The sequence below is a fragment of the Genypterus blacodes genome, unplaced genomic scaffold (genome assembly GCF_046128005.1).
Source record: "Genypterus blacodes isolate CSIRO-AG114 ecotype Tasmania unplaced genomic scaffold, CSIRO-AGI_Gbla_v1 ptg000154l_1, whole genome shotgun sequence".
Lineage (NCBI taxonomy): Eukaryota > Metazoa > Chordata > Actinopteri > Ophidiiformes > Ophidiidae > Genypterus > Genypterus blacodes.
In genome coordinates, this window is record NW_027466956.1 from 639,211 (window position 1) to 666,749 (window position 27,539).

The 27,539-nt window shown below is 41.5% G+C and overlaps 1 protein-coding gene across 1 annotated transcript; it reads right to left on the bottom strand.

The window, feature by feature from the left end:
- Window positions 1-3,426: 3,426 nt before the first annotated feature.
- osr1 (odd-skipped related transcription factor 1) lies at window positions 3,427-22,984 on the bottom strand. Its single transcript, XM_076166052.1, has 3 exons — window positions 22,557-22,984; window positions 11,439-12,125; window positions 3,427-4,282 (listed from the first exon to the last, which is right to left on the bottom strand). The coding sequence occupies exons 2-3, from the start codon at window positions 12,101-12,103 to the stop codon at window positions 4,153-4,155; spliced, it is 795 nt and encodes a 264-aa protein (XP_076022167.1). The 5' UTR covers window positions 12,104-12,125; window positions 22,557-22,984; the 3' UTR covers window positions 3,427-4,152.
- Window positions 22,985-27,539: the final 4,555 nt, after the last annotated feature.

Below are 27,539 nucleotides of genomic sequence, written 5' to 3' on the forward strand. Positions count from 1 at the left end.
CAACTTGTCAAGATCTAGAAATAATTATAAACGTGCATACCTTTCCACATCTCTGTAGTAATGTGAACTGAAGAATAATTTTCTTAAATATCAGAGAATTGCTTAGAAAATTAGAGCAATATGTCAATTCAAAGACCCTCAACAGATTGACAAATTGAATATGTCATGGGTCCATGGTGGCTTAGCGGTTTGCCTCACAGCCAGACGTTTGTTTCACAGCCAAACAGTTTTCTTTAAATTTTTTCATAATTTCATAAATGCAACAAACACATAGCACATAGCACTTTCATAAATAGTATAACTACATATAAAATGTCATATACTTATACTTGTTATCTTAATTTTAACGGCCATCTGCTGTCTCAGTATTGTGCTATGCCCGCTACTCTTTACAGTGCTCCCCAGTGGACAAATTAGGAATAGCATTTTTTTTTTATTTGCAATTAATGTCTTATCATTTTTACACTTTCCAAAGTCATCCCGCATCCTGTATGTTTGACACCCCTGCCCTACTGCATTAATCTAATATTTGCTTTAGTAAAAGAAAATGTAATCAAAGTAAATTTACAAGACAGTCGCGCACTTGCTTGAGCATGTCATGTGATATCTCACGGGAGGTCAATGTGGAGAAGTTTATTTTGATCGGACATAGTCACTTGTGCATCCTCGTGCTGACCATCGCCAGATCCCCTTTCCAATGCCAGTGCTTACCATAAAGGCAATATAATGAGAATAAACTCGTAATATTACAAGAACACACCACACACAAGGAAATATGCTTTTCAAACCCACTGACAAGTTGTGAATTACAAATAATACATCACTCATTGAGGACCATAACTTCAAGTTATAATACAACTTATAATATGCTGACCTTAAGTTATTATTGTACATTTTAAATCCTTGTGTGTCTTAGTGTCTGAGATTGTTTGCTCTGAATGTCGATATGATTATCAACCTCTTCACACGACAAGTGCCACCCTTCTAGACTGATTTTGAGCGCAAAAGTAATCTTTAAATTATTCCCATTTATTTAATTAATTAATTAGATAATTTTTATTGATAATAAGATTTATGGTGAATCTTTAAGGTTTAGGTCGATTATATGCTATTTTAGTTCCCCTGCCAACAAAAGGTGTGGTTCCCCCGAGGACTTTAATTTATTAGAGTAGTTAGTTTTATTCTATTCTATTTTCTTTTTTGATAGAAATTTTTGATAAAGTAATATCACCAACAATAATAATAAAAAAAGTATTGGAATTGGACTATTAACACAGGTTAACGGTTGATAACACATCAATATTCAATCATGTATTCATTGTGTGTGTGTGCTTGTGTGTGAAAACATACTAGACCAGTCCCTGCATAAAAAAATTAGTTAGTTGAAACCTAATATCAACACAAAATTACCCATTTAATGTCATACTGTCAACTTCTGAACATAAACTAAACACAATTTGATGTGGTAGAAGATAAACCTTTGGCAAAATAGGCAAAATTCTACTCCGCAAAAACCTGGCCAAGCCTCTAAACACATTTTTTAAGGAACTCTTCAAAACATTCAAAAATCTTTTAGCTTACTAACATCCCCAAAACATCCGTGGAATGTGGCTGGCAAAACATTTTACCTTTGTTACCAAATCACATTACAGGACGGTTTTATAAAAAACATTCTGTCATGCTTGCTGGGGAAGCCTTATTGGAAATTGTCAACAGACAAAACAGTACTCAAGGTGTACAATTTTAAGCATGACCTGGGGTCTCAAACATGTCACTCGCAAGCTAACAGTGGCCCGCCACACGCTCACTAAAAGTTCAAAGAATACACACATTTGACAACACAACGTCACTTGGTAAATCTGTTTAAAGTTCTATCCAATAAAATTCATTAACATCCCGTCCCCTTCTGTCAAAAAGTGATAATATAGCATATCAGCTGTTCGTCCAGTGGTTCTCAAACTTTTCTCTTTCGCGCCCCCCTTTTCCGGTCCCCCGCCCCCCCTGGAGTAGCTCTGCGCCCCCCTAGGGGACGGGCCCCCCACTTTGAGAACCACTGTGTTAGTCAAACAAATGACCCTGCTGTCAAGTTTGGTTACGTCAGTGACACCGTAACATTAGGCGATGTTATCAGGCGATGTTATCAGCCGATGTTATCAGGTGATGTTAGCAGGCGATGTTATCAGGCGATGTAAGCAGGCGATGTTAGCAGGCGATGTTAGCAGGCTAGCAAGTGCGCGCTGGATTTGACAATGACCGTGGAAACTAGCCCCAATAAAAGGCAAAAAATAGTCCACAGCAACTTTTCAAGGGACTTTTCGGGTGCTAGCAGGCTACAAACAGAGAAGGTAAAGGAGCTCCATAAGTGTAAACTTAAGAGGATACACTCCAGCAGACACCACACTCTCTCTGTCATCTCCCTAACATCAGAACAGACTGAATTCAGGTGAATTTCAGATGATATGAGAACTACAGGGAATTCCCAGAATTACAGGGAATGTAAAGGGAAATTGTGACAGTGATATGTGGACAGACACAAAATGTGAAATATGAAAGGTTTTTGTTTTCTATGAGATTTATATGAAGTAAATGTGTTACTGTGAGCTTGTCACACTGAAAATGTATATGGAAAAAAATGTGCTCATGTTGCTGAATTGAGATGTTTTTGTGTTGGATATCGACATTTTGTAAATGTTCACACACTTATTTATCCGGTTTGGGTGGAGAATCACCCATGTGAATTAACGTTAATAATCAAAAAAACACGAGTAGCTCTCGGACACTTTTGTTTTGTCAAATTAGCTCTCAGAGGAAGGTTGGAGACCCATGGTGTAGACATTGCAATCATTGACTGTTCAGAATGGACAATTCAAAAATGCAGTGTATTAACACATACATTACCACATAATTACTGTTGTTGCAAAGTGTGCATCTGAGCAACAACTTATACCTTTGATGTGATATGCTGAAATCTAAAAAAAACATCTAGTACTGAAGGCTTCCAGCTTCTATTATTTTATAAGAGATTATGTTAATTTCACACTTTGCTGCAAGTAAATCTGTCCTGTGCAATTCATCCATCAGTGTATTAAGGAGCTGTGTGCTGCCATCAAGGGACCATTTCCAAGACTACAGCCTTGTGCCTCTGTCAAGGGCTATGGCATGTTTTGATGGTGGGGGAAACTACAGTATTTCGATGTTATGTCGAGGCACATAGGGATATTGTGATGCCACAATACTAATTAGTGCTCCATCATGTTCAACTGATCACAAAATTACTCACTTCCACTGTACCTGTTGATTTCATTATGATATTATAAAGTTAATAAGCCAACCATGTACAGTAAAATATTTTATTCAATAATGATTATTCATTTAAAAAAAGGTTTTCAGAAATCCAGTGACATACAGAATGTAAATAATCAGGTTAAAGTGCAAAAATACATTTAGATATACTTTTCTGTACAAACATAGCATTAGAATGTGATATTGAAAAGAGTGAGGAAAATGTGGCTAACAAGGCAATGAATATTTTCAATATATGTATTTTATAAAAAACTGTATGCATAAACATGGTGTGCCTTTTACAAGCGGAAAAGTATCTGAAATGAGCAACCCAAGATTTTCTTTCATTGGTCCATTTCACATTCCCCAGAAATTTTTGGTTCTTGGCTCTTTGACACTTTCATAAGTAAGCATACACTTCATACACACAAATTGAAGCATTCCGTAAAATACCAATACAAAACAGAAAGCATGATTTGATAATTAATACAAGACGTTTGCAGCGTTTAGTTAAAAGTAATGGCGATGTAACACAGTGGTAAACATGCCCCTTTCATTTAATTTAGAATATTTACAAAAAACAATGAAATTGATCAGCTAAAACATTATCACTATCTTCAATTTATACAGTTTTCAATAAAGAATAGGTAACACATAATTCTCAATTCACTGCTTTCTGCTTTAATTAGCATTTTACACAATGTCTCAACTTTTTGGAATTGGGATTCGTACATTCAGGCTTTTTGTTTTATTATTTGTATTTTTGGCTGCTAATCCATAAGGACCGTCTGTATAAAAATGAATTCATACCAAAAACCTTTGGTACAGCGGAGTGAGAAGTATAATATCTCACTCATAGCCCACTCATCATCACTTGATCTTGATCTTCAGCTCCTTTACCTGCATGTGTAACGTTTTGTGGACGGCCAGAGTCCTCGACTGACAGAATCCCTTCCCACATTCCTGACACTTGAAGGGCTTTTCTTTGGAGTGAATGTACCTGCAGGAAACGCAGAACAACAGACAATCAGCATGTTTAAGTTCCATTTCAGAATAACAGAACCTGGTTTTGAATCTGCTTTCAAATCTCCATGCTACGGCTAGTACCGATTGATTCTTGAACACATCTGTATGTGTTCACATACTGCACCTCCACAAGGTGCAACTTCAAGAACAATGTAACAAAGCAACATTACCCAAAGCAAAGAAACTATTGATGACATCAAAATTAAATCGATCAAAGAACTTGAACATACTGAAGACTCAAGTGCAATATTTCAAACTGCTAAATATACTAAAATACTTAATACTTAAAACTTCTATGCTGCACGGCTACACCTGTGCACAATGATCAGGATGTGTATATATACATAAATCCATGGAGATTTTAGTATTCAATGCATCATAATTTTAACCATAAAATTATTTTCTTCTATTCCAAGAATTAAGAATTACTGTCATGCATGAATATTTCTGTGTACAGAGTTGGTCTCAGATCAATTATTTAAGACAGCTGAGGAAGTACAGGCTTGCCCAACAATGTTTTTTTTTTGCATTTTGGAAATTCAATAATACATTCAACCGTTAAACTCCAACAGGTCACCAGTGTAAGGCAAAAATATATAGGAATGAAACAGAGCCGCCAGAGATCAACATGGGTCATAGTTTAATTCAAGGCACTGGCTCTAACCAGTCTGGGAAAAGACAATATAACAGGGTCTGTCAAAACTTTGCACCAAGGGGGGCTTAGATAACAGGTAACTGCCAACAGGTGGAAAAGTGCAACTGCGGGTCTCCGCAGGACATTATCAAAGTCTCAGCATTTGGGGGACAGCAAAAGAGAGGAAGGAGCTTCTTGTTGCCAGCCAGACTGGGGGAGCTTCTTAAGATCATTGGAGTTCACAGACGGGCTGAGTGTATTGTACTGTTGATGTTAATTTGCATCTTGTGGGAACCCCAGAGATAACACACTGAAGGAAATATAGTAAGATAATAAAAATAAGCACATCTGGCTGACCGAGAATTAGGGCAAAAGTCACATGAATTTCAAAGAGGCACAAACACCTCTGTCATCCTGCTTGAGATGACTATTTAAGCCAAACCATGGCACAGCTCCGGGTGTCTTTCCGTTAGAGGAATGCTCCCGTGTAGGAATGCTGCTTAGCTGCTCATTGCTTCATGACATAGCTCAAAGTATGTTGATCCTGGGGTACTCGTATTGAGAAGTTCATGTATTGTTTATGCTGTTAGAAGTAGAAATGTTGCTAGATTAATTAGATTCTCAAATGCTAAATGTTAAATAAACTGATGATTGTTGAAATTCAAGAATACTCGTGGTTCTAATGTGATTGATTTAAATTGACCCGAGGGCTTGCATTTCCGCGTGCTGAGACGGGATCAGCTGTTTTGGCTTATTGGATGCACAGTGCGGACATCTGAATAAGCACGAACCTGATTAGAGGTTGATCACTAACTAGGCGGGGCGAACATAGGGGAAGGAATTGCCATGAATGATATTTCGTTGGTTAAGATATGATTTGTCAGACACGCACGATGTACGAGAACACTTCAAGCCTCTGAGCTGACAGATGTGTAAGCTTCCTAGTATACATCAACAAACAACTTCCTATATAATATCTTGGGCGTGCCGTAAGCAGCCTTCAAATCCGGCCGGTGGTTTCTCTTTAAGCGATGTAAGACACCCTGCTTCGAACGAACAATCCAACTTTGACGCGATAATGAACGAATAAGTAACGGCAAAACAATACTAGATCCCCGAGCAAAGACCGGGATCAGAAACTGAACTACTCATCCTGAAACAATCAAATTGGCGCATCCTTTCCCAGAATTAAATAATTAGAGATCAAAATTATCACTAGCAATAACTAACATTTATCTTATGGAGTCAGATAAACGATAAACTTTTATTTTGCCTGAATAACCTCATGTTGCCGAGCCGGGAGATTGGGCTAACCTTCTCCTGCTGATCCTGGCTGCCGTCATTGGTCCAGAGGGCGGATCTTCCTGTTTTCCGGAGGACTACACCAGTCCACACCAAGTAGGCTATAGATCCCACTCTGATTGCTCTTACATAATCAAATGACTCTTCCCTTGCCCCGCAAATCAAATGCTCACACAAGCTACATTTAAACGGATCACACGCTCATGCCCACCACCATGCTGCAACTGTAAGGGAGAACATAATACTTAGTTTAGAGTTCTTCTAATTATTACACTTAGACCTTTGTAGTTCAATGAATACCTTCATGGTTGTGTTTTCATCTCATAATCTATTCCGTCATCATACAATCTCAAAACACCCTTTATTTGTTTTAAAGTATGTCGATCTCTGCCTCGCTGAACACAATAAAGTCATAACTGATTAAAATTTGAAAATCTCATACCACTCATTGGCAATTAGGTAATTAGGCATGCTTTTTATTACCCCCCAATATTTTGTGGCTTACCCCGACTTGACATAGAAGTTTAGTGTTGGTGGGACCCGCGCGTTTTTCTCACACGCCCCTTTTTGCCGAGTCGTTGCGCGAGACGATGCCCTGGGCGTTGTATAGTAATTTTATCACTTACGGGCTACCATAGCTCGGGCTCTTGTCACCCAGCCCCAGTCATATCTTTCTAAAAACCTGCCGTGAAGAGAAAGGTTGGCGACGAGCACAGGAAAAGTGGGAGACAAAATATTTTTTGGTTGAGCACAGGAGCTCCCCGACATGTCTTTTATGCGCAGAGAAAGTTTGGGTGCTCAAGGATTACAACATCCATCGTTATTAATCAATAAGACATGCTGAGCAGTATGCAAAATACCAGGGGGATGAGCGAAAGGACCTGGTCGCCACTCTTAAATCATGTCTGCTGAGGCAACAAGGATTTTTCACGAAAGCAAGCAAAGAGAGTGATGTGGCAGTCGAAGCTAGCTACGTGGTGAGTGAGATGATTGCCAAGGCGGGAAAGCCATTCAAAGACGGCGAATTCATCAAAAAGTGCATGTTACAAGCTGCAAGTAAAGTCTGTCCGGAAAAGAAGGGTCAGTTAAGCATCATCAGCATTTCAGCCAACACAGTGGCAGAGCGCATTTCTGACAGGTAATATATATGATCAACTGCATGAGAAAGCCAAACATTTCTGTGCATACTCAGTCGCTCTTGATGAGAGCACAGACATCACTGACACTGCACAGCTTGCCATTTATGTCCATGGTGTTGATGACAATTTTGAGGTGACGGAGGAGTTGCTCACAGTGATACCAATGCATGGCCAGACCACCGCTCAGGAGATATTCTGCCAGCTGTGTGATGCCATTGTGGATGCCGGGTTACCATGGAAGAGGTGTGCTGGAATAACAACCGACAGAGCGCCATCAATGACAGGGAGGAGAAATCGACTGGTGGCACTTGTACAAAGAAAACTGGAAGAGGAGGGTGTGGAGGAGGCCATTGCTCTGCACTGCATTATCCATCAGCAGGCCCTTTGCAGCAAATGCCTGAAGGTTGACAATGTGATGTCTGTCGTTGTGAAATGCAGCAACCATATCAGATCCAGGGGCTTAAAACACCGGCTGTTCCCTGCTTTTTGCAGGAAATAGAGTCAGCATATGAGGATGTGCTCTACTTCACCGAGGTACATCGGCTCAGCAGGGGAAACATCTTGAAGAGGTTTTTTGAGTTGAGAGCAGAAGTGAAAGCCTTCATGGAGAAGGATGGGGTGGCTGTTCCTATGCTAAGTGATCCCAAATGGCTCATGGACTTAGCTTTTCTTGTTGACATCACACAGGAGCTGAATGTACTGAACAAGAATTTACAAGGCCAGAAGCAGCTTGTCAGTGCTGCCTATGACAAAGTCAGAGCATTCTCCGCAAAACTTGTTTTATGGAAAGCCCAGCTCTCTCAGACAAACCTCTGCCATTTCCAAGCATGCAAGGCACTCATGGATGCGGGCACACCATTCAGTGGTGAGAAGTATGCTGATGCCACTGTAAAGCTGCAGGAGGAATTTGATCACAGGTTTGCAGACTTCAAGCCACACAGAGCCACATTTAAAAATGTTGCTGACCCCATCTCCTTCGATGTGCAAGATTCCTCTCCTGTGCTTCAAATGGAGCTAATTGACCTGCAGTGCAATTCTGAACTCAAAGCCAAGTTCAGGGACGTGAGTGGAAAAGCAAAGCTTGGACAATTTTTGAGAGAATTGCCCCCCACCTTCCCTGAGCTTTCCAGGATGTTCAAGCGGACCATGTGCCTTTTTGGGAGCACATATCTGTGTGAAAAGCTCTTCTCCACCATGAACTTTAATAAGTCAAAGTACATGTCCAAACTTACTGATGAGCATCTTCAAGCCATACTGAGGGTCTCAATTGCTTCCTCCCTCAAGCCAAATATGGCTCAGCTTTTTAAGAGGTTTATGGCAGCAAGGAGTAGGTAGGAGAAGCCTATGTTCTGAAGAACCGTTCATGTTCTGAAGAACCGTTCATGTTCTGAACTGTTATTAATAAAGATTGAGAAGATTGGATCAGTTGTGCTTTTTTTGGGATACTTGAAACCCTTTTTTTTGTGGAATACTTGGTGCGGCCCAGCCTCACCCAGACTCTACCTCCAGCGGCCCCCGGGTTAGTTGAGTTTGAGACCCCTGTTTTAAAGGGAGGGACTGGATATTAAAAGATCTTACATCTCCTAAAAAAGGGTGGTAATTTGGTTCACTATTTTCAAATATAACTCAAGACTTAAACCACCATTATCTTGAAATGAAATGTGTCACATTTATCATGTGATGTAATATTTATGCATTTATGGGGTTTTTTGGACACCGTAAAAATATAGAAAAATGTAACAAAGAAGTTGGGGTTAACAAAGGTTACAATCAGGATACTGGCTCCAACAGTCTGTGTGTACTACAAAGGATTGAGACAACTGATAGCTCTTCACCATTGGGGGTCTGACAAAACATGTATGTGACAAGAAGTGGAGCAGAGCTACCTGATTTTCAATACAAAAGACTGTCAACACTCCACCATTTGGAAGCATGATCAGATATGGGGGAACACCACTTGGTGCCGGGCTGTCAGTGGCTTCTTTCTTAGATCACTGCTTACCACATAGGTTTTAATTGTATGCTATTGTTGTTGTGTAACACTATCAGAAAACCAGGTAAAACATCTCAAAAACACTCAGGAGAGAACAGAGTCTGGTCACACACAGCAGGAGACCAGGGCCAGGGCAAGATGGAAAATAATTTCACAAGGTGCATAGTAATTTGGTGACATCATACCCGCATTGTACTTAAGTCAATCCATCAAACAATTCCAGGAGATTTTCCCAGTAGGAAGGGGCTCCCACGTTCATTGTGTGCTTTGCATGCAGCTACGTGTTACAGACTGAGGTATATTTTAATTCAAGATGTTCTCTGTTAAAGGAGATCCCACGTCGTAATGCTATGTTAACCTGCTCAATGCTTCGTGACATAGACAAACGGTATGTTATGATTCTGGTGTACCTTGGTGTTGGGGATTCATAAGTCATTTTACGTTTTGTGACTAGTGACTACTATTATTTGTTTAACTATTGGACTTTCAAACTTTCAAATGTTAAATGAATTGATAATTGGTCGGACAATTGCACTGCTCTCTACAAGAAAGGCCAGAAAGACTCTCTTTCTACATAGAGACTCCGGCCTTTTGGAGTGGAGGGAGCTCTACTGAACCTTCTTTGACTCTGTGGTGGCATCAGCCATCTTTTATGTAACAGTCTGATGGAGCAGTGGCATCTCAGCCGCTGACAGGAAGAGACTGAACAAACAACAAACAAGAAGGCCAGCACTGTCCTGGGCTGCCCTCTGGACCCTATGGAGGTGGTGGGGGACAGGAGGATGATGGCCAAGCTGTCATCTTTGTTGGATAGCCTGTCCCAACTTTTGCAGGAGTTTGTAACACCCCTGTGTAGCTTGTTCAGTTACAGGCTGCTTCACCCGCAGTGCCTCATGGAGAGATCCCGCAGGTCTTTCCTTCCCGCAGCAGTCTGCACACTGTGCAATATCCCAGATGTGCAATATGTAACATATTCATTAATCGATTTTCAATTTTTGTACTTAGTTGTGTTGTTGTGCTTTTGTTAGGCCCTTTACTTTTGTTAGGCTCTTATTTTATTCTAATGCCCTTAATTGCTTTGCATTGTCCACTGGGCTGCTGTAAAATGTGAATTTCCCCGTTGTGGGACGAAGAAAGGATTATCTTATCTTATCTTAATTGTTAAAATGTTGATTTACTTCTCATTATCCTTTGTGCGATTATTTTAGTATATTTCCACGTGTACACTGTGAAGGGATTAGTCCTTTGGTTAATTAGAATTACAGTTAGCGTGATGCACGGCAATCTCTGAATTAATACGTACCTGATCATCTAGATAATCATAACTGAGGGGGAATGAGGGACTAACATGGGGGAATGAATTAGAATGAATAGAATATTCGTGTGTTCAAATTATCACTAGCAATACATACTTTTGTCTAATGGAGTCAGATAAACGAGAACATTAAAATACAATAAGAATAATTTTACAGTGCTGATTGGATATTTAACCAAGCCTTCCCCGCAGCATTTAGTTACCATCATTGGACTAAGGGTGCGACCGCCGGGTTTTGCAACACCATGACCACATATTCCATATCCATATTCTAATGAAATTATGTGTTTCATTCTGTTGAATCAGCGTCATATCAGCTAAATTCTGTTAGTGTTTTTCTCGATTTATATTTTTTTATATATATTTTTTAATTGAATTCTATCATAAAAAAGACAATCCATGACTGGATCTTTATTTGGATATGCCTCAACATCCTATTAACTCCTTGCAAAAGACGGACAACTGCAGATGGAGGCAAACATAAGGAGTGCTATTGATTCAAAGAGTACATTTCTATATCAGAATGATGGCAACTTGAAATGCATTATTTCACTTTGTCATTTTAAGTCATAGTTGGATTGGGACTGGTGATGCACTGCACTACACCTGCACATTTTAGAACAGTGTTTAAATTGTGGAACAAGATATGTGTCAATCAGAAAGGAACATTTGCTTTTGTACAGTATCAGACACAACTACGCTCTGTAAAAAAAGCATGACTTGTTATTCAGGTGATCTGGTTCTGACCTGTGGTCCCGCAAGTGGTCTTGTCTCCTGAAGGCCTTGTGGCAGATATCACAGGTATAGGGCCTCTCATCTGTGTGCGTCCGCTCATGGATCAAAAGGTTGTATGACTTGGTAAAATGCCGGCCACAAAACTTGCAGACAAACTCTTTCTTGGTCTTGGAGGGCAGTCGGCCTCGGCTGGGCTTGCGCTCCGGTGAGGAAAGTTTTGTCACATCCAGCAGGCATCCCATACTGGTCGAGGTCATGCAGCGAGATAAAGCATGTGCAGTGGCAGTGGCAGTGCCTGTCATGCTTAGATCCTCCGCCTTCATAGGATCATCCTGTGTGGCTGCTGTTGCCAGGTTGGCAAAATCAAAACGGGGCTTGCTCTTTGAACCCTGCAGGAGCCCTGCAGAGTCCTTCTTCAGTTGAGGGAAGATAGGGATGGATGTTATGGAGGAGAACTGGGCAGGCAGCTTGGAAATCGTGCATCGGGGAAGGGTCAGCGGTGGGTAGCCCAGGGTCCACTGATGAAGGTGGACGGCGTGTAAGGCACTAAAGCTGTAGATGCCATGCAAATGATCTGCTGGCAGCTGAAGGCCTGTGGAGCTCTGCAGGAGGGAGTAGTTTGCCAGCTGGAGGGAGGGATGCAGAGGGACTGGAGCTGGAAGAGTCTTACTGCCCATGACTGCTAAATGCAACAATCCTCTGGAACACACAAAAACATAAACAGATAAGAAGATTCATTCTACTTTATTTATAACTGTATGACTTCATAAGTTAAGTCACTATGTGTGGGGAGACATCAGCACTCTTCATTGCAGATCAATGTCCACCCTCAACCAATCAGGCAATAGCAGAACTGTATTCATTAATAAGCACAGAAACCCGCCATCATTTCTTCAACTTTTTCACTACTAGATTCTTGGCTATTGAGGGTGGTCCTTTTGGGTTGGCGTCACTGGAGCCTTTGTGTCAGTACAATGAAAACTAACCTCAGTGATTGATCAACTTTGACTTTGCTTGAAGTTATCTTCATTTTCTTTTTACAATTCTCATAAGATCTATTACTTAATAAGTTGTTTTTCAGCAATTGTTTATTTCAATTCTGTAAGTATTAGTAAGTAATTTTGCACATTTTCCGGCACGTCATTGTGCTATGCATAGATTCCCCCGTTATTAATTCCATATCATAACCACAGCACAGATTTGGAAATCCACATTTGTTTTAAACATTTTAATTTTATTATTTATTCTATCTGTCATAGACAACATCACATTTTGGTGTGGATGTGCAGTATGTAAACTTAATTGTTTACATGGTGTTGATCGAGATAACATACCAAAAATGTTCTGAGTACATAAACAACAAACTGTTTTAGTACATTTGGTGTTTATGCTTATGTGAACAGTTGTCAAGTTAAACAATTAATTGTGTTTATTTATAATGGTTTGCTTAACAGTTTACAATGACAATATACAGTGACAATGTCATATTTTCACAGTGACATTATTGTTGTTTCGGTATTTCGGTGCGACTTGTTTTTTGTTATTTGTTTGCTTGTTAGTCAAACTCCGCTCTTGGGGCCTCTCTCAGCAGAGAGGAGCTCCAAAACATCAGGGGATCTACTCCAGTGGATCTGTTTCCCACTTTTCTAATTTCATCTGTAGAAATACTGGACATTATAGTCAAGGGCTCGCTAGCCCTTGTTAACGCAGTGAGACGCCGCAGGAGAGGAAAGCGAGCCAGCGCTTGTGCGTCTCCTCTTACGTACTCCGCTTACGGGGACTTTTCTCTCTAATGTGCGCTCACTGTGCAACAAACTTGATGAACTCCATTCACTGGTGGGGAGAAACAGAGACTTCTCTGCAGGCAAGAAACTGTACTCGGAGAAACTGAAGCAGCAGTTTGCAGCTAATGAAGCTGCATCTGTGTGGAAGGGTCTCCGTAAAATCTATAAAAAACTATAAGCCTAAACCTGCTCAGTCCTTAAATGATCTGTGCCTCGCCAACAGGTTGAATGAGTTTTACTGTCGCTTTGTGGGGGAGGGACAGAGACAGACAGACAGAAGAAAGTGAACCTGAGAATCTGTGCAGGGAAAGCACGGTCAGAAAACTTAAGGAATACAATAGCAGTAATATTAATCATAGAGAATCACGTCCGTTTTGTGATTCTCTGTAGCATCGACTGGACAGCGCGGTCTGCTGCGCTGAGGATCCAGTGAGTCGATGATTTGTCCGTTGTGGTGAGTTTTGCACCAAGTCTTCTGTGCTGGGCTTGAAGAAATTGGAAAATTGTCTTTGTGATATAGGGGAAAAAGGGGGAAGTAAACCACTCCCGTTGAGTCACGGTGAGACAAAAGATGAAAGCAAACGGAGGTGCAGGCCTTGGAGGTTCTGTGTTCACTGGACCAAAAAATCCAGGGTTGGGTTTTTGTCTCTTCCTAACTGCGTCACAAGTCACAAGCCAGCTTGGTATCAACTCATCCCTCTGCAATTGGACTCTGGACTTTCTATCTAACAGACCCCAGTCTGTTAAGATAGACAACCTCTCCTCCTCCACCATCACCCTGAACACCGGCGTGCCACAAGGCTGCGTGCTGAGCCCTCTCCTTTACTCCCTATTCACCTATGACTGCGCTCCTATCTATGGTTCCAATTCCACAATTAAGTTTGCAGATGACACCACGGTAATAGGCCTGATCCGAGGCGACGCGGCCTGCAGGGAGGAAGAACGGCACCTGACCACGTGGTGTGCTGACAACAACCTAGCACTCAACACCAAGAAAACCAAGGAGATCATCGTGGACTTCAGGCGGACCACAGGACTTAGCGACTACAGACCCGTCGCTCTGACCTCTATAGTCATGAAGTCTTTTGAGCGCCTGGTGCTGCCCCACCTGAAATCCCTAACCGACCCCCTCCTGGACCCCCTGCAGTTTGCCTACAGAGTCAACAGGTCTGTAGACGACGCTGTCAACATGGCCCTTCACTTCACCCTCCAGCACCTGGACTCCGCAGGAACCTACGCCAGGATCCTGTTTGTTGACTTCAGCTCTGCCTTTAACACCATCATCCCCTTACTGCTGCAGGACAAGCTCTCCCAGCTCCACATGCCCGACTCCACCTGCAGGTGGATCACAGACCTCCTGACTGACAGGAAGCAGCACGTGAAGCTCTGGAAACACGTCTCTGCCTCACGCTCCATCAGGACCTGTTCCCCTCAAGGCTGCGTTCTTTCCCCTCTGCTCTTCTCCTTATACACAAACGACTGCACCTCCATCAGTCAGTCCAGCTCCTGAAGTTCGCGGACGACACCACCCTCATTGGACTCATCTCTGATCGGGACAAGTCTGCCTACAGGCAGGAGACTGACCGTCTGGTGAATTGGTGCAGGCGTAACAATCTGGCGCTTAATGCTCTGAAAACAAAGGAGATAGTCGTGGATTTCCGACTGAACGCAGCCCCACCCGCCCCCATCATTCTGTGTGACTCCCCAGTTGTCACTGTGGAGTCCTTTCTTTCCTGGGAGCCATCATCTCCCAGGACCTCAAGTGGGAACTCAACATCAGCTCCCTCACCAAAAAAGCCAAGCAAAGGATGTTTTTCCTGCGGCAGCTGAAGAAGTTCAGCCTGCCAAAGAACATTGATGGTGCACTTCTACTCGGCCATCATTGAGTCCATCCTCACCTCCTCCATCATCGTCTGGTACGCTGTATCATCCGCTGTGCAGAGAAGGTGATCGGCTGCAACGTGCCGTCCCTCCAGGACCTGTGCGCCTCCCGGACCCTGAAGCGGGCAGGCAAGATTCTGGCCGACCCCTCCCATCCTGGACACAAACTGTTTTCAACCCTCCCCTCGGGCAGGAGGCCATCAGGACCAAAACCTCACGCCACAAATCGAGTTTCTTCCCCTCTGCAGTGGGCCTTATCAACAAGGCCCGGGTCTTCCACTGACTCATAATATAGCCCTGCACATTCACTTTATTTAACAGTATTCTTAAGTTAATTTATTACAATAAACCCCTGCACGTTTTTTAACACCTTATTCATCAGTATTCATTAAGTTGACTTATTGAATTTAGTGTGTTTTTAATTGAAGTATTCGCCGTGCTGCTGTTCCTATATGTTGTTTTATGTTCTTTCTTGTTGTCTTTTTCTATATCTCATACGTTCGCACCTAGAACCTGATTCTGATTCTGTGTGATAACATGAAAACCTACCCAATACTAATATTTACCTCATAAATTAGTGATGAACGAATCATTTTCTCAACAAGTAATGTAGAAAAGATCCATATGAAACGCATTGTCCTTCACTAACCATAGGATGTGTGCTTTGCCTGCTCCGCATGCCAGTTTTGCAAGGTTTACGAGAAGACCACAAGACAAATTGTGACCAAGCGAGTGAGTGAGTGAGTGAGTGAGTGAGTGAGTGAGTGAGTGAGTGCACTTACAAGATATGAGTACTCTTGTACTTTTTCACACTTGAATTTTGGTGGTTCTGACTATTAATAAACCAATACAAATCTAAATGACAGTTATGGTAGACACACATTAATGATTGGGACGTACATCCATCATGTAAGATCACAAAACAACTGGTATTGCTAAAACAAACACAGACACACAATGCTGTATGTGTGTCTCTCCTGCTCTATGAAACACGCCTGAGGCTGTTCTGCGCAGAATGGCAGCATTGAGGAGGAACATACCTGCAAGCTGATAAATCAGGTTTGATAAGCAGGAATAACAATAGACAATACAGTATCTTTGTCTTAAGCAGACTGTGACTGACAGTAGCTCCATAACATCAAGCCTCGCCCCACACCTGATCATCCCCATTTAATCTCACATATAAGTAACAAAACACATATAAAGCACAAGTAAATTTACTCTGCAGCACTATGAGGTGCTATTACTTTTTCCAAGGGTAAACGTATTCTTCTATGTGTAAACTAAAAGACCTACTACCTGCATCACAATGCTGTATCAATTTGATACAGAGTTACACTCAAACAGCTTTTATCAGCTCACAGTATAACAAATGCTAAAACAAGTACTGAATCACTTACAACAGTGTTTTTGTAACATAGAAGAAAAGATATGAAAGATGATGATGATGATAATAAATAATTGGCAATACTCAAAAACGGAGACAAACAAAAAGGAAACAAATCTCTGAAGGTTCTTAGTCATCCTGGTCCTGGTATCTGAGGAAAGTTAATCTTAGGCAACTGGACTTGCTAGTAAAGGCTTCAAGACATTTCACCTCTCATCGGAAAGGCTTCTTCAGCTCAAATCGCGGGGTGGACTACAGTTTGTGCCAAACTGCAATAAGAACTTCCAGTGGGATTAAACAAAGGTACAACAAGCGAAAAACTTCTGATCTATATAAGGGGGCGCGAAAGAAAAAGTTGGGAACCACTGGGCTAAGCTGTTAAATACAGTATCTGGATACAATTTAAGGGAAGATTGTATTCATTTATAAAATACTGAAAAGGCGGAATCCAAATATGAGGGAATCCAGTATGAGGGAGGAAACAGGTGATTGTTGCATAATGGACCAAAACGAGATGCAGCCACAAATTTTAAATGTTTCCTTAACTGATACCAAACCAAGTATTGAGCACAACAGGAATTTTGATATACTTTGAGATTTTGGTACAAAAAACATTTTGAACCAAGTTCCACAGGATATCTGAGCCTAAGTATCGCTACAAAAATATAATTAACTATCAAATATAAAAGTAGTAACTGTAAAAATGCCCCCTTCAGATGAAGCACACAAGTAAGCAATATTTTAATGTTAACAGTGGTTCTCAAATGTAGCACAAGTACCACTGGTGGTACTGTAGCCACCCTGTGGTGGTTTGCCATATGAATTAATTAAGAAAATCAGTGCAGAAATTCAATGCAACCAACTAACAAAAAACTTGTCATTCTACTATGTTCCATAGTAAGAACCAAAATGTACCTGTTCTTATGATAGCACTACATCCTTTTTTTGCAAAATATTTTTTTATTGAAGAAAGCCTTTACCATGACATTGAGCGTGCAGTTTGGAGATAGTTTTTATACACAGGGGGGGGGGGGGAGAACAAGGAAATAATATTGTTAATGCTGATGTATACTGTGTTCTATACTTAAGTGAAAATTATGTAACCAAACTGTCACCGTTGTGTTACATGGGTCCATGTGTAAAACTGCTGTCCTTCTGGAGATTATTTTTATACATGCAACAAAAAGACACAAAGAAAAAGAAGAGAACTAATGCAATTAAGAGAACCAGGCTGTGTTATATTCATGCTTATTAAGGCAAAGGGATGGCAAACAGAGTGCTAGCAATTAACCACAGCCAGCCAAAGATATGTTGAAATGACATAATTATGTAACCACAAAGTTTCAGATAACATCAGTGTTGCTATTTCGATGATCTCGTAGGAATAGTTCTTACAGGATGACAGCATTCCACCGTACACATGCAGTTGCAAAATGCGTCACGGGTTGGGGAGGTGAGAGAAATGGGGGGAGACACGGGGGAAACTGTGCGAGATGAGGATGAGACATTATGTAGTTTGTGTACAACGTACAACATTCTCCCACCAGTCCATCTCTAGTTGGAGTCCAAGCTCACCCTCCCAGGTGGGCCTTATTTTAGAGTTAGATTGGTCCCCTAGATCAGGGGTTCTTAACCTTTTTGACCTCGGGGCCCAACCTTTCCAGTACAGAGGGGCCCGGGGCCCATTCAAATATTAACACTGAATTGGTTATCTTACTCTTGATTTGATTTGTATTCAATAACTATATCTAATCTACTTATAGTTTAACAGGCCTAAACCTTGTTAAATGACATGAACCATGTGCTCATCACAAAGATATTTATCTATTTTTTAAACGTAAACCAGCACATACAACAACATGCCGAACAACAAAAAGGAAAAAACTTGAGATGTGATAAAATTATGGGGGTGATAAAATAAATACATTCAAAATAAAATATTTTTTTCTTAAATAAATAAACTGTATAAGTAAATGTAAAGTGCAAATGAAAATACAGCCTTCCAATCTGCAAATTAATTTAAAAGGTGCATGGCAGAGCCAGAACTTGCTCTTCATAACAGTGACAAATGAAAAATAACAGTCACAACTCCATTTTTTCACTTCTTACACAACTCAGACATGATCGGATCTAGTCTAGGTGGAATGGAGGAAAGGCAAACTCTCAGAGTTGCCTCCAGTGTTGATCTGAGTCTGTTTCGGGCTTTGGTCTTAGTTGTGGCCCGCCTAATATAATTTATAAACACCACGGCACAACAGTCCAGGCGCAGTGTCACATTTCTTTAGAACGCGGATCCAAAGTCTGGCTTCTTACCGGCAGCCTCTCCAGTGTTCATAGACGTGACAATTTTGCACCAACATCCCAGTGTTCCTTGCGGCATCCAGCGCGGTGTTTTTAAAAGCGTGTCCAGTTCATTTCGCATGACACCTCCGCCGCGGTCCCGCTACGTCGCGTGTATGACGTCACAGGGTTGAATGAATGAATGAACAGCTGATCGGCCCTGATCGTCTCGTTTGTCTGTGAATCTCCACACCTCTTTTTTGTTGATTTTTCCCCTTAAGAATCACTGCCCTAGATCCAGGATGTAGTCAAGAATAGTTATGTGATATCTCAAATCGCAAATAACAGTAAGCCATCTTCTGGACTCTGTTGTGTAAATATGCCCAGTGGAAAAAGAGGCATTTGAGAATGTGCCCCTCTCCAGGCGAACTGTAACAAGAAGGATCGAGGACATCACAGGAAATATGGAGCTTCAGCTACAAAACAAAGCGGACAATTTTGACTTTTTCTCCTTAGCTTTGGAGAGATGTGATGTCTGTGACACGGCCCAGTTACTCGTCTTTGTACGTGGGATAAAGAAGGACTTAAGGGTTATGGAGGAGCTGGCAGCAATGCGGTCAATGAATGACAGAGGTGGTTGATTTGTTCATGGAGGTAAATGCATGCTTGGACAAGCTGGGACTGAAATGGGACAAACTGGCAGGTGTTACAACGGATGGTTGTTGAAATCTGACGGGGAAAAATGTCAGACTTTTGAAACATGTAGGATAGAGTGACTGAAATTGACCCTGAACAGAAATTGGTCATTTTTACATTGTATTATACATCATTGGTGTTGTGTAAGTCAGTGCTAAAATGTAACCATGTTATTGATGTTGTGACTAAAACAGTTTACTTCATCAGGGCAAGAGCATTGAATCACAGACGGTGCACTTTTGCAGGAGCATGAGACTGAGCAAGGTGACATAGGCTACCACAAAGCTGCCAAATGGCTCAGCCTGGGCAAATGCTTAATAAGTATGGGACCTAAGAGCAGAGATTCAAGAGTTCTGAAAGGTTATGACATCCCAGATCTCTCAGATGAAAACTGGAAAGCAGATTTTGAAATTGGTGTTGATGTGACAACACTCATGAATGAACTAAATACCAAACTGCAATGCAAGGGCATTTTTGTATATGGAACATACATCTTGGTGAAGGCTTTCATGACAAAGTTGCAGTTTCTTACAAGCCAAATGGAGGACAACATTCTCACCCACTTGCCCACACCATCAGCTGATCACTTCTGTAGGTACTCATCCATGTTAGGAGCACTGCATGGTGAGTTTTCAAGGTGATTTCAAGACTTCAAAACAATTGCGAATGCAATGCAGATGTTTAGTACTAAATCTTTAGATTTTAATCTAGGTATTGAGAACCACAAGGTTTTTAGTGAACTTTGAGATCTTGGTTGGGACAGAGGAGAATATTAAGGCAGCTACGGCAGTAGGATTGTGCTTCCAACCTGCACCAGGTTAGGTCAGGGGAGTCAATCCAGCAGCGCAATTTATCGGTATGAAAGGTCCAGTAATAGGCTTGGAAGTTTGGTAAGGCGAAACCTCCACTGAACTTACATCTTTGTAATAGTGATTTGGAGGTTTCACACCCCAAATGAAGGTGCTGATCATTTTGTCTGAAGAATCAAAGAAATGTTCAGGTATGAATACGGGAAGAGATTGATACAGGTAGAGAAGTCTCTGCAAAACATTAATTCTGATGACATTTGTTTTCCCAATTATGGAGAGCGGCAGGTTGTTCCATCTCACAAAGTCAGACTTTAGTGTCATGATAAGCGGGGGGAAGTTGGCAGGCAAAAGGCCTGATAATGTACATGTCACATTGATACCGAGATACCAGGGAGGCAGTGGCTCAGTGGGTAGAGCTTCCTCTTGGGAACCGGAGGGTTGCCGGTTCGAGCCCCTGCCGAGGTGCCCCTTGTTCAGGCTCTGAACCCTCAATTGCTCCCCCCTCTGCGAAGGGTGGCAATGTAATGTAAGTCGCTTTGGATAAAAGCGTCTGCCAAATGATCGTAATGTAATGTAATGTACTTCAATCCCTGAGCTATTGAAATTAAAGGGGAAACTACCATCAGTTCTATTAATGTTACATTTTGCATAGTAGCTTAACTATGTTTGTTACAATACACAAAGTAATTCATGAGATATAGAACTTTTGGAGAATGAGCTATGCCATCTAACTTTCGCATACAATTAAAGACAACCTGGATGTTCAACTTGGACACCAATTTGCAGAAAATCAATTCAGAAAACTTTGAGTAATTCTCCTGATAGAGACAGACCAACACGTGTGAAAAGATATCTTCCTTAGCATTTCATTGTATTGAAGAAAAAAATGCACTATCTATCACTATTTACTTTGTAATATAAATAAAATAGGACTTTTGTATATTTATATTTCGGTTAGATGCTAAGTTAATTAGAATTTTTAAGTTGTTTCAAAGTAAAATAGTGTGAAAGTGATGCAAAATGAATTAAATTATAAAATGTACTTTACGGTAAATGAATTGTGTTCATCCAAACTTGATTAACTAATTAATGTTTTAACAATTGATATAATTTAATCCAACTGAGCCTTCTTCATACTGGACATTATTCAGAATGATCTCAAATCAGAAGAGGAGGGGCATATTGTCTTTAAGCCTATGAAAACAACAAACACAAATGGACATGAACCTGCCATGGTGTGTTTAATGAGTGACTGTAATATTTGAGATGAAAGAAAATACCATTCATCACCAACTGTAAAATCACTTTGGATGCACGTTTCCAGCTCATCACATATGTCCAGTTTTAGTTAAATTAAAGTTAAATCAATTGGCCAGGTGATGTTTGTATGAAATCAATATGAACGTTTCTTGTTTATAATGATATAGAATGGGAGATCAATATTTGAATTTTGGCAACGGTATACTCATTGGATTCATTTCTAGTAAATGCAGTAAACTGATCCAATGGGTTGCTGGTGGTTTACTTTGAAGGTCCTTAAACCTTTGACTCTACATCCAGTCCCCCTCAGCTTTGTGTGAATCAAACAACCTCAGTGTTGATCTCCAGACTAAATAATGTCAAGTGTCAAGTATCTTCCTGAAGATAAGCAGAACCCACACTGCAGCCACAGATCATTCATGAAACATGCAGAAGAGCTTGAGAAATGTCTTACTGGGAAAGCAACTTTGACCTGAAAGTGAAGTAGTTGCACATGTAGTGTTTTATTTTGATAAAGTAATAATACTGTCTGGGAGATTTTATTTGTTGTTGAATGAAGTGAATCTTTCAACACCAAATTACAAAGGTCGACCAGTAAAAAACTCTAATACTAACCAATACTCCCCATCCCCTGAATATCTAGTGCCAAAATCATTGACTACATTGAACAAACTAAATTTTGACTTAAATATGACATTTTGGTTCAAGCTAGGCCACATATGAATAGCTGAATTATAACAAATTTTCTTTTCATTTATTCCAGCAAAGTTCACTTAATATCATGTTGTTGTTTTTTCAGTTTAACGCTCTGAAAAAAATCCTTACACCACACACCTACACAAAATGTTTGAAACCTGAGAATTTCTAATGAATTTGGTTTCGATAAACCATTATAGAGCAAACACATTATTAATACAACATATTCGTTGAGACAAAGTGGGTTGTCTCTCCGTGCATTTATAGTATAAATGTTTCCTTCATTCCGGCGATGTTGCAGAGACTTTAGACTGTTGTGGAAAGAGCGAAGACTTACCGGTCTAATCTGTTCTGAGTGAATTCTCTCTCCACAGCTCGGAGCTCCGTGTTTGTGCTTGATGAATCAGAGACGTGGCCGGGGCGACGGCATGTTCCTGAGCAGCCGATGCCTCTCGAGCTCAGCCTCTGGACTCTCCGCTGCCTCCCGAGCTCAGCCTCTGGACTCTCCGCTGCCTCCCGAGCTCAGCCTCTGGACTCTCCGCTGCCTCCCGAGCTCAGCCTCTGGACTCTCCGCTGCCTCCTAAGCACAGCCTCTGGACTCTCCGCTGCGCTCTGCTGTTTCAGCTCTTAAAGACTCCGAGCCCGTCAGTGAGCCAGCCCAGAGACACACAGCAGCCATAGACAGCCAGCACTGCCTGTGAGAACCAGCCCACAGACACAGCACTCCCTTCATGTGGTGCAGCGTGCGCTCACTTTTCGTCATCACACATAGCAATTGAGAAACTGATCGCACATTTGTTATTTTCTCATGGACCTGGAGTTTCTTGTTCTACCAACGCTTGAACAAGAAGCTTGTGTCAGATATTCCGTAGAGACGTATGTATCCAAAACAAAAATGAATGGGGTCTGAAGACTTTTCCCTCAAAGACTCATCCGTTTGCTGCCTTCTTTATTTTCTTTCATTGGATCAACTTTGCAGGTTATAAGTGTTTTTAAATATCAAACTAACTTTCTATTTCAAATTGCAAAAAGTCAATTTGAATTGTTGCGTCAATTTGTTGTGTGCTTTGTGTTTTAGATGGTCGCAAAGGCACAGATGCAAATAATATACACCAAGGGATATGAGCAGGGGTGTGAGCTGTAGAGTTCTGTGCTGACTGGAAATTTGTAACAGTGAGCTAAATCTGCCCTCTGCTGGACACTCAGATTTGATCATGATCAGATATACGTGTATTTACTTGCCTGCTCTGGTTGTGACAATGAAAGCATTCTATTAGCCCGTCAGCCTGTTAGTCGAAGCAGAAATGCCAAACATGGTTTCAGGTTCATATGAGTTGAAGCAGTACGGAAATAACTATCTGGGCTCAGTCTGCCTCGCTGATATTTTGAGAGAAATTTGGCTGGATTGATTTACTTTACCTAACTGTGCCAAGTTTATGGCAATTTAGTCAAGATGATGATGTGAAATACTCCATCTGTGTGACATTCATATACATAGACCATACACAATTTACATTCTTTCCAGCAGTAAAGGAATACAAAATGTAAAAGATGGTGTAAGGGCAAAAGGTGCTGCTTTAACACAGAAGAGACAGCTTAGTGCACCTTCTCTGCAATGATCATTACAGATCTCCTTAATGTTACATTTTAAACCACTTCAGCTTTAATCTTCTTGACCCATTAGACTTGGAAACTGGAAGGCAAATCATGGTGCTTAGAGCTTTTATATAAAGGGATATAATTGAGTTTTGAAAAAGCCAGTTTGACTTGAAGTGAGGAAAATGGATGCTGATGATTTGCAATGATCCTGAAATATGTTTGTGCTGGAACCCTGTGGTTTTTTTTTAATCAGATTTTTATTATTAGGAGTCAGAGCACGAAAGGACTGGAACCATATCGTTTTTACTAGAATTCTTACGGATTCAAGCAATTCAAGTGCTTTTGCTCAGATTTCTATTGTTATTATTAATATTGTAGGTGCAACAGGTTATGTAGATCAATTCGGCTGTCAGGGATATCATAATTGATATGCAACCTGCAAACGTTGCAGGTTTGGGGGGCTGACAATCATAAGGGGGCTCAAAAATGAAGCACAACACATAATGGTCAAAAACTTGCCAATTGTGAAATGCCTACTTAACATACTTCATTTATATTCCTATAGCGCTAAATCACAACAAAGGTTATTTCAAGGCACTTAACATAGAGAGCATTTAAAGAAACCCAACATTCCCCCATGAGCAACGGGAAGAAACCTCAGGCAGAACTGGGCTCTAGGTGGGCGGCCATCTGCCTTGACAGTTAAGTTTGAAGAGAAGGATAGAGAAAGGAGAGAGCGACACACAGAGAGGCACAGCAACAACAACGATAATAGTGATGGAAATATCACTAATGACATTAATACCAATAGAATACATGGGTTTCTAGCAGGACAAGGTCTTCATCTCTACAGGACAGGCTTCCACAAGAACCTGTGAGACAAGAGAGCACAGAAAGCTAGGGAAATTAATGGAACATGCATGCATGAATCGGCAGAGGGCCCCGCCCATATCTGCTAAATGCTTGGCGTGCTGTCCTCGATCTTCATTGACGTGGGGGGGGGGCTGTCCAAGTGCCGCGACGTGCGCCGTGTGTACTGTGTGCCGCGACAGCGGTGAGTGCGCCGGCAGCGGTGAGTTCGCCATTGAGTGCGCCGGCAATGGTGAGTGCGCCGGTGAGTGCGCCGGCAGCGGTGAGTTCACCGGTGAGTATGCCGGCAGCGGTGAGTTCACAATACCAGCACACCCCCCTCTGACCACATTGACACCCCTGTGTCAGTACTTTACAAGGTACATCCAAATAATCAAGGGTCTTAAGTTTTCAACCTGATGTCATCAGAGGTTCAGGCTGCTGAAAAGGGTCATCCACTTCATGGAAGAAGCGGCCAGAGATCATGGTGTTGTCAAAGTCCTGCCACTGTGCAGCTTTCTAATTACTGCCTTCAGGCGTGAGCCACAGACGCCCAAACAGTCTGTGGATGAGGTGATGGTTGCCTACAAAGGGAAAAAAGCTGGTAACCTGAGGCAGTACATAAAAAGCAAGCCAGACAAGTGGGGTTTTAAGCTGTTTGCCAGGGCCTCTGAGGATTGCTTCATCCATGACATGGTGCTTTACCAAGGCAAGACTACCCTGGAGGCCCATGATGTCGCCCTGAAACCTGAACAAGAAGGTTTGGGTGCCACCAGCCAGATTGTCACTGTCCTGGCCTTGTCCTTCCCCACCACCACAGCCAGTGAGACCAACTGATGGGATGCTGTGAGCTGTCCAGCTGTCATTCATGTGGACGTCAATACTGATAGCCTCAGCACTGCTTTTATTTCACAACTGGACTCTAGTGGCTTCTCTCAGAAGTAAACCCACTCACTGCCATAACCACACCCTTGACCTTCTGCTGAAAAGGGGAAATATGCTTGAAATATGATCACATCTCTCATGACCGAATTGTGTCGTCCTTCGCATCTCAACCATTAAACTTACTTCTGACCTGCTAGCCATACTTCCGTCCAAAGCGCAGCATCACCCCAATTATATTGCTTTCCCCAATGTCCATGTGTTAATAAGCCCAATTATTTAATATATTCAATTAAAGCTGATAAAATTTTCTAGCAAACGTTTCTTGATGTGTTAAGAAGCCCAAGAACTTATTTGCATAACAAGCTTAAAATATATCCATCTCCTTTCCCCCTTATTTTTCCTCCTGACTAAGAAGCAATCTGAGGCTGTCATTATGAGAATGCAAGCCATTTTCATAACAAAATAAGTGAAAACGCATTCATGGAAAGCTCTGATGTAGGCTGCTCTAAGCTCTTTTTTTTCTTTAAGCATATTCAATTCTGAGGCATAAAGATTTTGCTATCTTTAATACACTCGAGGTGAGACAACATACTCGGCCTCTAGTGAGTGGCCCAGTCCTTCATCTATTTTTCTTCGTGTGGCCCTCAGTGAAAAAAGTTCTCCCCTGATCTAAATCATCAACCTGGCTCTTAGAACCAATTCTAACTCAGCTGCTCAAGGAAGCCTTTCCTTCAATTAGCACTTCTCTACTAAATGTGATTAATATTTCTCTAGTGACAGGCTATGTACCACAGTCCTTTGAAGGAGCTGAAATTAAACCTCTTTAAAAAAAAAAGAAAAAAAGAAGGCCTTTATCTAACCTTCCCTTTCTCTCCAAGATCCTCCAGTCTGGATTTAGAGCCCAAAGAAGAGAAATCGCACTGCTAAAGCCACTATTGACCTTGTTATTGCATCAGGGAAAGGACTTCTCTCTTTGCTTGTCCTGTTAGATCTTAGTGCTGCATTTTACACCATTGACCACCACATCCTATCAAAACTGAGTTTATTTTGCTTGGCCCGAAACACCTTAGATACACCTTATCTAATGAGATAGCCATCGTGGATGATGTTGCCTTGGTCTCAAGTGACACCACATTGAATCTAGGACCTTTTATCAGGATTTGTCATATGTTGGATAAAACAAATTTCACTGACTGCATTTTTTCACTTCTGTCACAGAGTGATGCAGAAAAACGTTTTCACCCATTTCTCCTCCTCCCCTCTCTCTCTGTGCATATCCATGTCATTGCATCATTACTGCATTTAACTAACTTATCTTCCTGCCCGAAGTTTTCTGTGCTCTCTTGTCTCACAGGTTCTTGTGCTGTCTTAGTTTCCCTGGCGTGTTCTGCCCGACTTCAATTTCTCCTTTGGCTCACCAAACATTGATCAGAGCGGTGTTGAGCAGCAGTAGCAGCAGTAGCAGCAGTAGCAGAGTACAGCGTTAATTGTGTATACGCTCATTCACTCTTGCTCTTTCTGCTCTAAGCTCTTTGAGTTAGAGAAACGGATCCACCTGCTTGAGGACAAGCAGAGTAGCCAGATTGGCCAATTGCTAGGCGGGTCATGCTAAGATAGCCGGCAACGCAGGCAAGACCATAGCTTCTAGGAAGGGCTCAGCTAGCCTGTCCCTATCCACCGGGGGGCTCCTGACGGTCACGGCGCTTGCTAACCCCCCTAACCGACGTGCAGCCTCAGTCAGCAGTGAACTTGTACCAAATGGCTTCATGGAGTTATTACAAAGAAGGACCATGATATGAAAACATCAATTGATAACTCTACTCCCACTACAATATTACTCTCTGATGTCGTTCGTACGACGGATCCTCTGTCCTGTACACTAAGCCTTTTTGAGACAGTCTCACTGGTTTTAACAAGTTAGTTGCCTCCTCCAAGCCCACTACCTGCCTACTAGATCCTCTCCCTGCTCAAATTCTAAAGAATCTAT